The 16,857-nt window shown below is 34.7% G+C and overlaps 1 protein-coding gene across 1 annotated transcript; it reads right to left on the bottom strand.

Annotated features, from left to right (window-relative positions):
• Positions 1-2,952, bottom strand: LOC103932694 (probable aminotransferase TAT2). The gene is made up of 7 exons (XM_009342337.3): positions 2,616-2,952; positions 1,613-1,952; positions 1,279-1,497; positions 1,062-1,121; positions 574-729; positions 391-484; positions 1-287 (listed from the first exon to the last, which is right to left on the bottom strand). The coding sequence occupies exons 1-7, from the start codon at positions 2,876-2,878 to the stop codon at positions 169-171; spliced, it is 1,251 nt and encodes a 416-aa protein (XP_009340612.2). The 5' UTR covers positions 2,879-2,952; the 3' UTR covers positions 1-168.
• Positions 2,953-16,857: the final 13,905 nt, after the last annotated feature.

Raw genomic sequence — 16,857 nt, 5'->3', positions numbered from 1 at the left:
TTTAATATAATAATAATATTATTAAATTTTCCAACATTCAATACATGTGAGATACGTTCTTAGTATTACAAATGCCAGACCATCAGCAAACAATGATTTCTAGCTGATTTACATATAATTTTGCTATTTCCTGTTGCTGCTATTTGTGTATAAATATATGTAATACATCTATAATTTTCTGGCATGCCTTTGGTAGAAAGACTTTGTCCTCCTCAAGGCTTCTTCAATGGAAGATGGATCAGCAGCAAATGTAACGCGTATCCAACTGGTCAGCCCTACTGCTGTTCCTGCAATACACAAATGTAATCTCCGTTAGTTAGTCAGCGAGATGCTTGTAAACCAGAAAAAAGTCATGGAAAATATGGTTCTGATTGTTCATTAATTTCTAACCTGGAAGAAAGATAACGCTTTCCTCTTTGACGAGCTTGAAACAAAACTCAATATCATCATTGATCTCTTCCAGTAGTGAAAGGTCTAATTTCACCTGCATTACACAGAAAATTAATAAGCAAAGATGTATTAGAATGCTAAGTTCAAAGTATATAAACAAATGTGTTTCCGTTAATTTCTCACCATTACGGCCATGGATCCTTCTGGTTTGCTGGGACAGGTAAGACAAGGGATCTCATTTATCCTATCACAGCAAATGTCTGAGGACTGCTTCAGCAAATAGAGAGTTTTCTTGAAGAAAGCCTCTTCGGTTTGTTGAAGGATGCGAGGAACTGCTGCCTATAACTCACCAGATATGTCATTTGGAAACAGAGACGAAAAATAAGTTAACACCCCGACACAAGTTTAAACATGCAAACCTAATATTGTGTTTTTCAGGTTTTGGTTCCAACTTCCAAATCCTGAGGAGCTGTGAGTAAGTTTTGACATTTAACAGATTTGTATTCGAAATTGTCTTTAATTATACCAATCTGATATGAAATCTAAGAAATAATAGCTTGTGGAAGATTGAGGCCGCGTGTAGAATGATCTAAAGCCAAATAAGGCCACTAATCAAGAACACTAGCATTAACTCGTTTGAGTAATTCAAAGCAAGCATATGAGTAACAAACCTGAATGAAAGTTGCAGGCCCTCCCAAGATGTCAAAATACTTCTTGATGCGCTCAATAACCTACACAGAATTAAAATAGTATATGGAGTTCCTAATCAATAATCGTCATGATTTTTATACTTGCATCATCCACTTTATATATGAAGTTTATATTTCTGAGAATGCTGTGTATGTGTTCGCGCATGTGTGTGAGAGAAAGAGAAAGAGGGAGGAGAACCTTGGGTATTCTAAACATGCCACATGGATCAGTCGTCACAAACCAACCAAGTCGCCATCCAGGAACTATCCATCTCTTTGACAGGGACCCGAGAGTAAGAACCGGAACAGTTGATCCAAAAACTCCCATTGGCACAAATGGTTTATCCCCAAAAGCAAGATGCCCATAAACTTCATCAGCAATTACAGGAATTTGAAGCTTTTTTGCAGTTTCTGCGATCTAAGTGCGATACAAAACAATAGGTTACAACGATATCCAGTGCCAATAACCAAAACAGATCTCTTAGTGTACAATCTTCTGTTCTGATGCCATAACAATACCATAGGACACTAACCTTCTCCAGATGTTGGTAACTGTACACATTCCCACAAGGATTCCCGGGGTTTATAATTACCATTGCAACTGTGTTGTGATCTGCAAGAGCTTCAACAGCATCAAGGTCAACCTCCCATGCATTCTCTTGCAGGAGATTGAAATGTCGAATTTCAAGATGTCTAAAAGCAGAACAAAGTTCATAAATAGGGAAGCATGGCTTTGGAAGCAAGATATTGGCACCGGGGCGAGCAAGCATTGCCAATGCGACATCAATGGCTTGTGTGCAACCAGATGTGACAAAAACATCATCAGATGTTAACTTGTATGGAAGATCACGAGACAGATACTCAGCAATTGCTCTGTCATGAAGTGAAATAGTAAAATTAATAATATCTGTGATGAATATGCATCATGAATATCATTAAATTGAAATACCCCCTCAAGGGAATATGCCCGATGTTTGCTTGCCGTACAAGCCTGCAGTCTATTATCCAACACATGTATCAATTCCGTCACCATTTAAACACCCCATCATCAAGGAAGATAGAGCTTGGCTTTTTGACACTAAACAAGATTTGCATTGTTTAATAATCAGAATATCCCATCATCTATCAAGCTAATTACTCGACGAAACCTTATGAATTCAATCATGTATTCACTGAATAATCCAAAAAGCTTTAAAATGCTATAACCTCATAACTCACAAGGCAAACGTATTGCTCCTCCTCGATTTGTACCACGCCATTAGTAACAAAACACCCTCCACAATCCGATCAGTATATGTAAAGTAAAAAGAGAAGTGAACAGAACTACGAAAGTAGTGCAACTAGAACATTAAAAAATGCAAATTGAAACCAAACGCCATAAACTCCAGGAACCCAGAAACCCAGAACCAGAACCGAATTTGGCAGCATTTAGAATCCTGGACAAGAATTCGATCATAACAAGAAAGAACAAGACAACCAATTTGAATAATTAAACCAACAAAATCCCAGAAAGAAAAACCAAAATTAACAATTTACCTTCTGGTTTGAGGAAGACCAACAGTGGGTGCATAGCCATTGAACTTGTCGGACTGGAGGGCGTCGACTACAGCTTCCTGCGAAACATGCGTCGTGTGGAAGCAAGAGAAGGCAGTCGGGTCGCCCATGCCCAAAGAAATCAGCCGTCTGCCGTCGTTTTCGTCGACATTCTGCAGCAGCAAGCTGAGGATGCCTTTGATGGTGATTGTCGAGCAAGTAGTGTCCACTGGTGCAGCTTGGAGGTTCGAGGTGCGGTTTTCCATGGAGGATTTGTTGGGTTGTCTGGGGGAGGGGTCTTTTGTTTGATCTTGGGGAGGTGGGGTTTTTGGTAGTTTGAGGTCAGAGAAACGCAGGAAATGGAGGAGGGGGTCCGACAAGTGGACTGACTCGGAGGACCTGCATGTCCAAATAAACAACCACATGTGAGGTTTTCAATGCTGTGCACTGAATGAATACAACAAAACATGGCAACTGCTGGATGGAGTTTTAGTTCAACACACTACCAACATGTCACTTTCTTTAACTTCTGGCCTAAATTGCACTAAGGGTTATATGTCAATGTTACTCTTGCGGTGAAAAAAACTTTGGATAACACTCGTGTGGTTAAGTACATTCATCTTTCGTCTAAATTTTGTCCTATTTTACTAAATTTTTCTAAGCGTACAAACCTTAAAAAACTCGACCATACGAGTAGACAAATTGAAAATATATGGGTTAGGATTGAAGGATCCGAGGGACAATCATATTGAAATTTTTTTTATGGTTCTCATTTCGTAACTTCTTTCAAGGATCCGAATTGTCTATATTTTAACTCATCATTCATAGGTCATTCTTGCAAAAAACTACGATAAATTCAAAACTATTCAGACATTCATTTGTAGTGAAGAAAATGGAAGAAGACGGTTTTGCAAGGAGATACTCATTAATCCAACAGTCAGATTATTTTAAATATGAGTACTTTTTTTGTAGACATTGTCTTTGAGAGAATACCTAAAAAAATAAATGGTTCGTTTGTTGAAATACATCACGGAGTCGCTCAACAAAAGTGTGTCAAAAAATGTGTATGTACACCGATCCTAACTACTATATATATATATATATTGACCTCTAAAAGATAAAAAATACATACTAGAAAATTCTCACAAACAGTTAATTTTAGCAAGTAACGCGCATATTAGTCTGAATTGGAAGTACAATTGGGTGAGCAAATTTAGGTTTAGCTAAGTTGGCTAGAGCAGTGTGCTTCACACTTATGCACCACAACAAACTCGAATTCTTAGATGAATTAATGTAATTATTCTATCATTGTAGAAAAAAGTAAATTTGAATGAAAGGTTGATTTGGACTAAGATACTCAAATTCATTAACCAGCCTAGACCTAGTTTGGAGTTGCTTAGGAACCATGTTATTCCTATGAAAACGAAATAAATCTTTTTTTCTATGCATCACGCGAAAATCATAATTTTTGGGTCCCTTAAGACAATTTACTGTCTAGATTGTGGCCATTTTCTTGGTTACCAAACAAACATTAAGCGTAGCCAAGTATAACGATGACGTATTCCATCTGAATTGAAATTTTCCTAAACTCCTACAAGGTGACAAAAGCTGTCACATACAAACATCTTGTATTGGTTTTGGAATTCTTTTCCTAAACCATGTTTACAAATTGCTAGTTGATTTGAATGATTGTCCTTCCACGAAATAGGCTGTGTATACACGTGTAATTCGATTGAAAACGCGACCTGTACCAAACTCACACCATATCCAATTATGTAGCTATTAAATGAGGTTGTTGGTAGTTATCTTCACGTGTCATTTTTCTTTCTCTCCTTATGAAAGTTTTGTTGGAGGATGTATTTTGAGATGAGATGGAAAACTCTAGTACGGCAAAAAAAAAAAAAAAAAAAAGCATAAAAATTGATGATTGATTTATTACTTAAATATTAATAAACGTATTTATTTTTATTGGTGATATATTATTAGTTTGTAAATTTTGTCTCTAAATTTAGTCTTCTAGCATTACCCAAAAAATAACATTCTCCCAAATGTTACATTGGATTTTTGTTTTGTATGGTTTTTTTGTTTGTTTTTGGTTTTGGTTGGAGAAATTTTATCCAACAAAGACAAGAGAGCCCCATAAGGAGGAGAAACGTATAATTAAGAGGAAATTGTTAGAGGTGCTATATTATACAGAGTGTGCTACAATTATTTTGTATTTGTAATATTATTTGTATTATCTTTTCAATAGTAAGACTTATCAAAACATGTGAATTTCATCTCTATTAGAAAAATAATACAAATGATGATACGAATAACTAATAAAAATAACATTTTTATGATTGTCTGCCCTTCCCATCCCCTCCTATATTCTGTGGTCACAGTTAAGCCACGTTAACATTTTATATTAATTTTTTATATAAAAATAATGAGATAAAAAGTAATGAGAATATAAAATATTGACATGGTTTAACCATGATTATAGAAATAGGAGGGGATGAGAAATGTATGGGACGTGGAGGGCAGACAATTCAAGTAAACTTTGTCTTCCAGACCACCTTGTATTTTGGGTCAATTCCTCCATACCGCCTATGGCTACTTTCTTCTTATCCTATCACAAACAGGTTTTTCTAGGAAATTGGGTTTTAATAGCGACACAAGTGGCTCGACAAAAGTGTCACACACAGCCCGTTAGAATCGAAATGACTCGCAATGTTTTCTTATATAAATATCACTTAAAATTATGATTTAGTTTTTATTTTTACTAGATGTCTTAGGTTTAAATTTCGATGAACTCAAAATTATTATTATCCACAAAATTCAAATCTGATCTATCACTTATAAGTGAAGAAGAATAAATAATTTTATTAACATTTCCTTAAAAGCACAAAATAACTCTTCAACGACAAAAAATTGGAAAGATGTGTGAATAGAAGGACGCCATTTGTTTTTGGAAAACGGGTGTGCGATGGATTCACACCTCCCCTCCCTCATTTGTTTTTGAAAAATGCATGGTTCATGGTTGGAAAATGGAAGTGCGCCTTCCAATGTTGTCTCTATATCTCAAACCCTAAACTAAATCCTATTCATTTTATAATTCAAAATACATCATTGAAGTCTCTTAACAAAGGATAATACCAGAAAGTAAAAAAACACTTAAGTAGAAATAAAACAGAAGAAAAAAGGGGAAAAAAATGTTACCAGCAGATCGTGAGCAGAAGAAATGATGGAGATATGCATGAAGTTCTCTTACGTGCATGTGAAACTTGCTTCCTGATGAGTGATAGTGATATATACACACACACACACACACACACACACACACACACACACACACATATATATATATATATATATATATATATAAGTCTCCTCCCAAAGTCGTGGAATGTTATCTCATATTTATAAGATAATATGTAATGCGGTTGCTTTCAATTTCTAATCTTTAAGATAAGCTCAAAGATTCGTCGATTTGTTATCTTTTGTGGAAAAGAGTAGAAGACTAGCACGTCTATCCAACTGGGAAGAAGCAATCGGATGGGCTCTTGCTCATGGAAAGCTATCTTCATCTGTCGGTTTTGAACGGTCAACTCAAACTAAGAAGAGAAAAGATTCTTAGGTTTAATTTCATTCGAAGATTATTTTTCCAACAATCAACTAAATCGGAAAGTTGTATGACCATTAGATTAAATAGTAGTTGTTTTAGATTTTTTTTTTTAGAATTGTATTCGTCTAGTATTTTCGCTGCAAATGATTGTATTAACGATTTTGAATTTATCAAATTTTTTTGCAAATATAATCTTTGAACAATGAATTAAAATAAAGTTCACAATAACAGTGTATCACATTATGTCATAAATAAGTAAAAATACTGAGCATGTTAAAGAAAAAGAATTTACGATATCGTTTCTGTCGAATAATACTAGCAAGTGGTCGGTAGACCTGGCAATTAGCTTCCAAAAATTCAATATACGAGTGGAGGCTTAACATCCCGTGTTGATAACGATTAAACTTATCAGCGATCAGTTAGCAATGACGGGCGTTGGGTGAGTGCCATAGGAACAGGGGCCATCTCAAAGGGCCACCCAACTTTTTATTTTATTCTTTTCAAAACTAACTACAATATTTACATGTTCTTAATAAAATTACCATTTGACGATCATACAAAATTTATATTACGTATTTAATATAATTATTATCTGACTGTTGATTGTATTAAATCTAAGTATTGTACTGTAGTCATACCTTATAATTATACTTTCTTTTTTACTTGATTAAAAACATTTAAACATCCTACATAATTTTTACATCAGCTGACTCGCAGCCAAGCATCAACCATATTGGGCCTGTAGCCCACATCAGCCCCAGTTTTGGGTCATGACTTATTTTCTTCACATAGGGTACCGAAGCTACCCCTCATTCACTATATTGTGCATGTGTTTGCTTGTAGGTACCCACGAACTTGAATTTCATATTTTAAATTTGAACTTAAAGTTTCAAAAATAATGAGAAATCCGAAGTTTCATAAAATAATACACCCATGAAACTTGCAATTTTTCATCTTACAATTAAACTAAAACGTGTCTAATATAACTCAAACGTTCTACCTTTTGACTATGGATGTTTTTCCGTAGCACTAACCATAATCTTGTTCACTTTGTTACAACGACATGTCGAACCTTAACAAACTCAACTTTACCGTTTTGGAGGTCTCTGAAAAAAAAAAAAAAAAAAACCTACTTGAAAAGGGTCCGAGATGTGAAGCTCCACCTTACCATAAAGAGTCTGAGAGCCACTATTGAAGTTGAAAGGAACACTCCAGTTGGTGAAGCAAACAAAGTTACTACTATGATCTTCATTCGAAGGCATATGCATGATGCAAATGTAGACTGAGTGACTCACTAAAAAGGATTCCCGAGCTTTATGCCTTGTTATGGAAGAATGTTTCGATCACTGAAAGATGATCTTTTTGCCTGAAGCAAGAAACGAGTGGCAAAACTTGTGTTTCCAAGACTGTAAGTCAGTGAATGAATACAATATTGAAAGTATGTCGAACTCGATCACTCCTCAAATTCTGCAACGTGGAGAGGATCTTCAATTCAACACATAAATCAACATTCTACATGAAACGTCTCATACCTTTTGAGAAAACTAACTTGTTCACTAACCGTCAGCACAAATTTCAACTACGTAGACGGGTTTGGGTTGGCAGTCGATGGATGACGATTAATTGGATATATGGGATTTTCCATAAGCAATCAGCAAAGATGATTGACTGGATAAACAGGATTTTCTAGAAGCAACCAGCAAAGGCGACTGACTGGATAGAAGGGTCGGAGTTGTGAAGTCAGTTTGCCTTAAGAGACTCGATTGTCTGGTTAGATGGTGTTTCTCTCAAGTACGACTGATTATTTATCTTAAGTCTTAGCCGACGAAGAATCTTTGATTCTTTCACCGAACAAGGTCCTACATTAGTTTTCTCGATGAAGTGATGTGTTACTTACAAGTTACTTTTAGAGTTTAGCACATAGACAACCGAACCATTTTTGAACTTCATAGCGATTTGCATAACCTTGTCTTCATGGTATAGAACCCCAGGGCAAGAGTGTTCCTTCCTCGACCTTATAAATCGCTCAGTTCAGAAGTCAGCAGCACATTTCACCATATTCAAAGCATTCGCCTGTAAAAGCTTGGCAGCAAATTGGCACGCCCGCATCAGCATTCAAGCCACCTAAGGACGTAGTTACTTCAGCTTGCGTGCCACGTAAGCTATCTACATCTCACTACCTTTTTCATAACAAACCAAAGCACCAAGAACAAAAGTTTTTGAAATTTTTTTTTACTTGGTTATATTCAAGTCTCTTTGTTATCCTTGGTGCATTTGGGGATTATCGTAGGAGTGTGCAAAACTTTGACGATCACTAGGCATTAAATTGAGCGTCATTGTATCCACAAGGCTAATTCGCATCTTTCCTTAACACATAAGTTGTGGGGGCAAATTAAGCCTGAAATATAACGTAGATCTCTACGTACTACGTACCTTGAAGAATCCTTCACCCTATCTTTTCTCTACGTAGCCTAAACCCACTAGCCTCAGATATCCAATAAAAATTGTCGGAGTTAGCAAAAGGGACCACAAGTGAACCACAAAATATAATTCAAGGACTTGAGCAACTGTTATTAAAATTCAGAGATTAAAACTAAATGCGTGTTATAGTTCATTGCCTCAATTTAACCCTTTTCATCTAAACAAAATACATCAACTCAATCCACGCCAAAAGATTAATCACCGCAATTTGTGTGCAAATTGGGAGATGTGAATTAGAAGAAGCTTCTTTGGACTGTTGCGATGATTAATCTGTTGGCATATTGTCTTTAGAAGCTGCTGCTTTTATTCTTTCTATTAGTCCAAACACAATATGCCAAAAATAATAAGATCAAGTATCTTATTAACAAAAATATAAAACAAAATGCATATGCATGACTAATTAACGTACTTGAGCGGGAGTCTTTAATTAATCCTGATGATGATCTTTCCAACATGAGAAATAAACAACAAACGATTACAACAAAAAAACATATAGCTAGTCTATAGATTCAGACGTCTCGTTAGGAATTGTCAATTTACTCTAACAATACTTTATAAATATAACTTCAAAACACAGTTGTAAGTTAATTAATATCAATGGCGGAGTCAGAAATTCAGACTAGGAGGGGCCTTCAAGCCATACAAAAGCAATCAGACAAAATAATTGCAATTTATTGAATGGGAGAAAAATTAAAGGTTTTGTTTTTTGTATTGACGTGGAAAACTGTAATCAAACAAGAATGGTAGAGCTTAATTTTTTAGTATTTAAATGATTATATCATAACAACAAAACTTGTTTATGACTTTGATAAATAAACGACAAAATTTAACCAAAACTAAAATTAGATATTGTTCTAGATTGTCTAAGTTTTGTTTTATACTAACTGGCCAAAAGGTGAATATGATTTTTATATGGTAAAATATAAAGCTTATTATTACAAAAAAAAAAGAAAAAAAAAAAAGAAAAACAAAGAGGTGGGACTTTGTTTAATATGGTAAAACAAAAGGCAAAAATCTGAAAGGTGTAACACCAGAACGTCTCGACCTCAAGACCACTTGAGGCTGCGAAACCGCCCCCACGAACGAGCCACGTTCTCGGATTCCAGATAATATATATAAAACGAAAACTCCAGGATAGGCCTAGGCCTTCACTGATCTCTACATGGCTTCGCCTTAATATCATTTTTCTTAATAAGTTATCCAAACAAGAAACTTCATAAGTGACATTTAATTCACCTAACTTTGATCCAAATGTGCCGTATTAATTTAATAAAACTTAATAAATTTTTTTATGTGTGGTGATCAAGTAGTTATTTAATTTATAGGAATCAAAGTCAAAATCCGAAGAATGGATTTTGACTTTGGTAACATAAGATTGAATTGTAGAAAGAACCATCCGGATCGTTTTTTTATTGATATTCCTGGTTACTAATACTAACTAGGAAATCTCTATTAAACAAAATAAAAGAGTGAATTCTTTCGCTTTCTTCCGTGGAATTAGTTAACAAGGTCTTGCATCTTTCTATATCTCCCGAAAATAATCCCCCACTAAGAATCTTTTTTGTTGGATCGTATTATAACGAATTCTTTGGGAGTTTTTAGGAAATACTTTAAAATTTTATTAAATTATGAAATTTATAAGACAAGAAAAGATAATAACTACATATATAGTACTACGGTTTACTAATATTTCTATTAATTTGTAAGTGAGAGGTACTCTTAAGTTTGAATCTTGTGACCAATTTATTCTTCACCTCTTAATGTAAAGATATCGTGTATTGAAAAAAAAAAAAAAAAAAAAGAAAAAAACCTCCCATCCAAATGCACCTTAATTGTACCAGGTCTTCGCAGGTTAGCATTCGAGTCATTTAATAATGGGTAATATGGGTCTAATTTTATATGCATGTTTTGAATGAAAACCACTAGTGTTACATCATTATAGGTGAAGTCTAGTAAGTAGACGTCAGCAACTAAAGTTTCTATGATTTCAAAACAAAGTACATCAATTATCATTGTACGTTTTAACAGAATTCATCCAAAAATTACCGTGAACTAGATTTGGAAAAATTAGTTTATTATTGTACCATCGTTGGGGGAAAATGGTCTATCAATAGGTATGTTAATTTGCTGCGGTTTCCATTTTTATTTCTTCTTTGTATCTCTTTATATTTGTGCTTTGCAGAAGGGTTATGCTACCTGTGTTGGTGGAAATGTTTTCTACCTATGCGGGGGAAAATCGAGTTTATAATACCTCTTGGCCAAAAGCTCCCATCGCTAAAACAATTCTGCTAATTTGTTGGGTTTTAAACCTTTTTTTTCTTCCATCTTCTTGTTCTTGTTCATGTTAATGTTTGTCTACCTCAATTGGTGGAAACTGTAGTCTAAAATTTGCTTGAATTTTATTCCTCTTCTCATTGAGCAGGTATTATTATTGTTTCTATATCTATTATTCAAGTACTCCAAATAATGAACGTGTGCGTAAAGAAAAGAACAGGAAAATGATGAGGATTGGAGAAAGAAGAGGATGATGAACGTGCATATAGTTAATAAGCTAAAATTTAGGAGAATTATTGTTTTACTTTTTCATGAATTAATTAAGAGATTATGATAACTTATCAGTTATTACTAATGATAAGATTAAGGGTACCTTTGGAATGAAAGAAAAGGATGCAAAAAAAAAAAAAGAAAAAAAAAAGAAAAAAAAAAAAGGAAATGACAATGCTGATGCGCTTTTAAATCTAGGTCAAAAAACAAAGGTAGTTTTTTAACTAAGTCCAGTTATCCAATTACATATTTTTATACCAATTTTGCCCTTTTAGATAAAAATATTTAAATTCTTTAATGTTTGTATCATTTATTCAGTTTTTAATTTTGAATATTTAAATACTGACTAAAATATTATCTAGTAACCACCTAATGATGTTTACCTACAAAACCGATATAATTTAGTAACTACCTATTGTATAGGAAGAAAAATACTTTATACCAACAAAACAGATGTAATCTACCTACAAAACAAAAATAAACTACCTATTGTATAGGAAGAAAAATGCTTTATACCTGCAAAATAGATATAATCTACCAACAAAATAAAAATAAACTACCTATTGTATAGGAAGAAAAATGTTGAACCTCCATGGCAGAACATTAGAATAGAAATATGATATAATATACCTCCATTAAAGGAACAAATACTAAACATAAAAAAGGAACAAATACCAAGTTTCAGGTTACCTTTATGATACGCACAAAAATATAATAGAGCAAATATAAATGCATGATACTGTATTATTGCTTGCAATTGATACTGTATTGCCGAACGAATATGTAAAAAAATTGTGAAAGCTATGTAAAAACTGAAATTGTCATGAAGGAATTTGGAGGGAGGAACACAAAATATCACCCATGAAAGATGAGAGAAGAAAGATGATGATTGATTCCATGATCTAACAAAGGGAATTGTTTAGAAGAAGGAAAAAAAAAGGAGGGATGAAACGGACTGGGGGTTGAGATTTTATTGCTATAACTAATCCTACAATTAAGGGATTAGTTAAACCACAAATAATCATATAATTAAGAAATTTTGAATATTTACTACAATTTATAAGTCTAAGGGATAAATATGGTACAAATTATAAATAAGCTTACGTGGAATATCAATTATTGGACCTATTTCAATGCAATGGACTAATTATAGTAATGACTCACAAAATTGGATCTATATCAAATTATCCCTTTTTTTTTTTAGAATAAACAATATTAAATACACTAAGAGCAACCCCAGCATGCCCAATTCCGGTGGGGATAGGCCTTCCCCACTCCCCCCACCACCAAAGAAGCCTCCAGCCCTCACCAATCAATTGGGCTCCATGGGAGCCCGACATTCAACATGCCAAAATCGCCTAGGCAATGCCTAGGTGTTGTCACGCTGACGTTAATCAATTAAAAATTTATAAAAAATATTAATTTTTTTTCCTATAAATACCTAACCATGTTCTTCAACCTTACACTTGTTTCAATATTTTCAAATACTTTCAACTAATCTTTTATTATTATCAGAAATTAAAAATGAAAAATTCTAAAAAGTTAATTACAAGTACAAAATGTAACATCCCACATCGCCTAGGAGAGTGGATTCTGTAAGCCTTATTGTATATTCCCATCTCTACCTAGCACGAGGCCTTTTGGGAACTCATTGGCTTCGGGTTCCATCAGAATTTTGAAGTTAAGCGAGTTTGCGCGAGAGCAATCCCAGATGGGTGACCCACTGAGAAGTTATCGTGTGAGTTCCTAGAAACAAAACCGTGAAGACATGGTCGGGGCCTAAAGCGGACAATATTGTGTTACGGTGGAGTCGAGGCCGGGATGTGGTGGGGGCCCGGGCCGGGATATGACAATTTGGTATCAGAGCCAATCCCTGGCCGAAAGTGTACGAAGACGTTGGGCCCCTAAGGGGGGTGGATTGTAACATCCCACATCACCCAGGGGAGTGGATCCTGTAAGCCTTATATGTATATTCCTATCTCTACCTAGCACGAGGCCTTTTGGAACTTACTGGCTTCGGGTTCCTTCGGAATTCCGAAGTTAAGCAAATTCGTGCGAGAGCAATTCTAGGATGGGTGACCCACTAGGAAGTTATCGTGTGAGTTCCTAGAAAAAAAAAAAAACCGTGAGGGTGTGGTCGGGGCCCAAAGCGGACAATATTGTGTTACGGTGGAGTCGAGCTCGGGATGTGGTAGGGGTCCGGGCCGGAATGTGACACAAAAAAATATAAAAAAATTAATTAAAAATACAACATTTCAACCAATATTTTTCTATAAATACATAACCATGTTCTTCCACATTACACAACATTTCAATATTTTCAAATATTGAAGTGTGTCGATGAAGACGTTGGGCCCCTAAGGGGGGTGGATTGTAACATCTCATATCGCCCAGAGGAGTGGATCCTGTAAGCCTTATATGTATATTCCCATCTCTACCTAGCACGAGGCCTTTTGGGAGCTCACTGGCTTCGGGTTCCATCAGAACTTCGAAGTAAAGCGAATTCGCGCGAGAGCAATCCTAGGATGGGTGACCCACTAGGAAGTTATCGTGTGAGTTCTCAGAAATAAAACCGTGAGGAAGTGGTCGGGGCCCAAAGATGACAATATCGTGCTACAGTGGAGTCGAGCTCGGGATGTCGTGGGGGCCCGGGCCAGGATGTGACACAAAAAAATATAAAAAAATAAATTAAAAATACAACATTTCAACCAATATTTTTCTATAAATACATAACCATGTTCTTCAACATTACACAACATTTCAATATTTTCAAATACTTTCAACCTATTTTTTTATTAGGATTCGAAATTAAAAATAAAATTATTTTTTATTATTTTATAAAATAAAAAAAATATTAATATTTTAATATGAATTGCCTTGGCTATTCAGTTTATGGGCGAAAATGCACTTAGGCAGTTGTTGTTCATTACAGGCCGTTCCTGGCAATGCAACTGCCTTTCCATTTGGCGGGGATGGGTCCATTTCGTGAAATGGTTATTTCCAATCCAGATCTCTAATCAGTGGTCTAAATTAAGGGTTATTTATAATTGACAATTTGTCATATGAAGAAATTGTTGAGGTTTTGGGGAAGAGATAGAGAGGGGCGTCAACCTCACAACAAGGGGGAAGCTATGGGGACTAAGGACGGGGTTGCGAATCATCGGGAAGGGAGGTGGAAGGTGGTTATGGGTATTTTAGGGCCTGTTTGGTATCCTATTTGAAATTTTTTATCATTTCTCAAAACATTTCTTGAAAACAATTTTTTTTAAAGACTCAAAAACTTGATTGGTTTACGATTTAAAATTTTTAAATGTGACGACTTAAACTAGATAAAGAGATTTAGAAAGAAGGGGTCGCAAGAGAGGGAGAAAGAGGAGAGAGGAGGAAAGAAAGTAAGAGATGATTGAAGGAAAGAGAAATAAGAGAGAGGATTGTACGAGATAGAGAGGAAGATGAGTGAGAGAAAAAACTGTGGGAATGAAAAAAAGCGGATTGGAGGAGAGACTAAAATGGTAAAAAAAAAGAGGACAGAGAGAGATAAATTTGAAGTGAGATGGGAGGAGGGAAAGAAAAGAAAGGACTGAGTTTAAGTTTAAAAACTCTAAAAACTCATTTTTTATGTTTTTAGAGAATAGACTATATTTTTTAGTTAGTCTTGAATTCAGTTTTTGAAAATAATCCTACCAAACAAGTTTTTAAGGCCTAAAACTTGAAAATTGTTTTTGAGTTTAAAAAGTTAGATTCAAGTAGAGTACCAAACAGACCCTTACTTTCTTCTAGTTTTATTTTCTCTTTAAATTTTATTTTTTATATTAAAATAAGTTTTTTTTTTTTTTATTTTTATATTGACACTAGCATACACACAAAGTGTGTGAGAAATTTTTTTGCTTTTGTTTTTGAAATATAAGGAGAGAGTGATAGATAATGTGGGAGTGAGATTTTTTATTTTTTAAATTAGAGATATGTTAGGATTACATATAGGTGAGGCTTCGAAGAAAAAAAAAGAAAAATTTGGTTGTGTGAAATTACATTTCTGCCTCATATTTCTTATTCATGTTTTGTTTTAATTAGAGGGTTAAACTGGTAACTTCATAGGGTTTTGGTTGACAGTGAGTGTTTTATTAATTAGTAGAGATTACAATGGAACACATGTCAAATTTTGAGTGGAAGTACTATATGCTAACAAATTCGTCTTTAGCGAGAATTGAACGTATCACTTATAAGCATGGTTTTAAATGCCACTAGACGCTTGTCGTGCGACAAGCTGGGACCTAATGCCTAGGTTAGGCAGATTTAAATAAATTTATTATATATTATATGAATATAATTAATTATTTTTTCATGTACACAATATGATGGCCTAAGAAAAAAAAATTATCCAAATAATTCAGATGACACATATATATCCCTTTATGCAAAAGGATCCTCATTTTTTGAAAACAATGAAGATTAGGTGTGGGGTCCACTCCACATCGAACTTCAACAATCCGATTGTCTATTTTGTAAGTCTCGATTCATAGATCATCCTTGTAAAAATTCAGTTCAATCAGAAACCATTTGCCCATCTAATTATCAAGATAAAATTTCATTGTTTCTTATATAACAAAGTATTCATTAATTTCTTTGAACTCAATTAGATGCCTTAAATATTTCCTATTTGGCTAATATTTTGCAAAGATGATCTATGAGGTGCAACTTGAAAAAGAGATGGTTCGGATCATTAAAGTTCGATGTTGGTGTGGACCCCACAACTAATCCCCATTTTTTTTTTTTTAATGAGGATCCCTTCCTTTAACAAATAAAGTAAAATACCCTTTCCATTAAGTCTATTCGGTTCTCTTCCTTGGCCCTTCAGAACCACAAAGTGATATTGCAGCTCGCGCCGCCACAATTGAAATGTCAAATACCCCTCTCTTTATGTGCGCGTACTCTCTCTTCCCTCATCTGCTCATAGACGGCAAACCTACAGAAACTCGTCGAGATCGGAAGTTGTAGAGAGTTTGAGATTTGCAATTACCTAGAATGGCGCCTAGCTTCGCCTAGACCGCCTAGCGAGCGCCTAGGCGGTTGCCTAAATCCCCTCCGCCTTAAGTGAACGTTTTGGTCGAAATTGGGTCAGAGCTCCGTCGTTCAGCGCCTTGGCGCCGCCTAAGCCAATTTTTAGAACATTGCTTATAAATAAAAAGAAATATCAACATACCGTAATACTAAGTGACATAGAGTTACCGTTATTGGACTTAATTAAAAAATAACAAAAAAGTGGACTAATCCTAATACTAGGGTATAAATTTAGGCTGATATCAAATTTTCTCTTTAATAATAAAAAACTTCAAATCAGGAACCTTAGGTTTAATGAAATCTAAAGCTTAAGAAAGATGGAAAAATGTTTCTTCCTCTTTTTTTTTTTTTTTTTTGGTCCCAACCCTCTATATGTACACACACGCACATAACAGTCCATGTTTTAAGTCTTTTATCAAAGATCATGTTTACAAAAAATCATCTCTTTCATTCTATGAACCCAACTCTCCTAAAATGTAAATATGTTTTCAAGGACGACTGAAAACATCACCATTAACATGTATGTGTGTGTGTGTGTGTGTGTGTTTTTTTTTT

This window comes from the organism of the source record quoted next, unplaced genomic scaffold (genome assembly GCF_019419815.1).
Source record: "Pyrus x bretschneideri cultivar Hongxiangsu unplaced genomic scaffold, Pyrus_bretschneideri_v1 Contig25, whole genome shotgun sequence".
Classification (NCBI taxonomy): domain Eukaryota; kingdom Viridiplantae; phylum Streptophyta; class Magnoliopsida; order Rosales; family Rosaceae; genus Pyrus; species Pyrus x bretschneideri.
This window is presented reverse-complemented; position numbering and strand designations above follow the sequence as displayed.

What these genes read in the sequence shown, in the direction of transcription:
- LOC103932694 (XM_009342337.3), bottom strand. Translation starts at nt 2,878, where the DNA reads ATGGAAAACCGCACCTCGAACCTCCAAGCTGCACCAGTGGACACTACT. An exon ending in GCATGTTTAGAATACCCAAG is followed by an intron (nt 1,122 to 1,278) that starts GTTCTCCTCCCT and finishes AATTCTGTGTAG; the next exon opens with GTTATTGAGCGCATCAAGAA. An exon ending in GGCCTGCAACTTTCATTCAG is followed by an intron (nt 730 to 1,061) that starts GTTTGTTACTCA and finishes GGTGAGTTATAG; the next exon opens with GCAGCAGTTCCTCGCATCCT.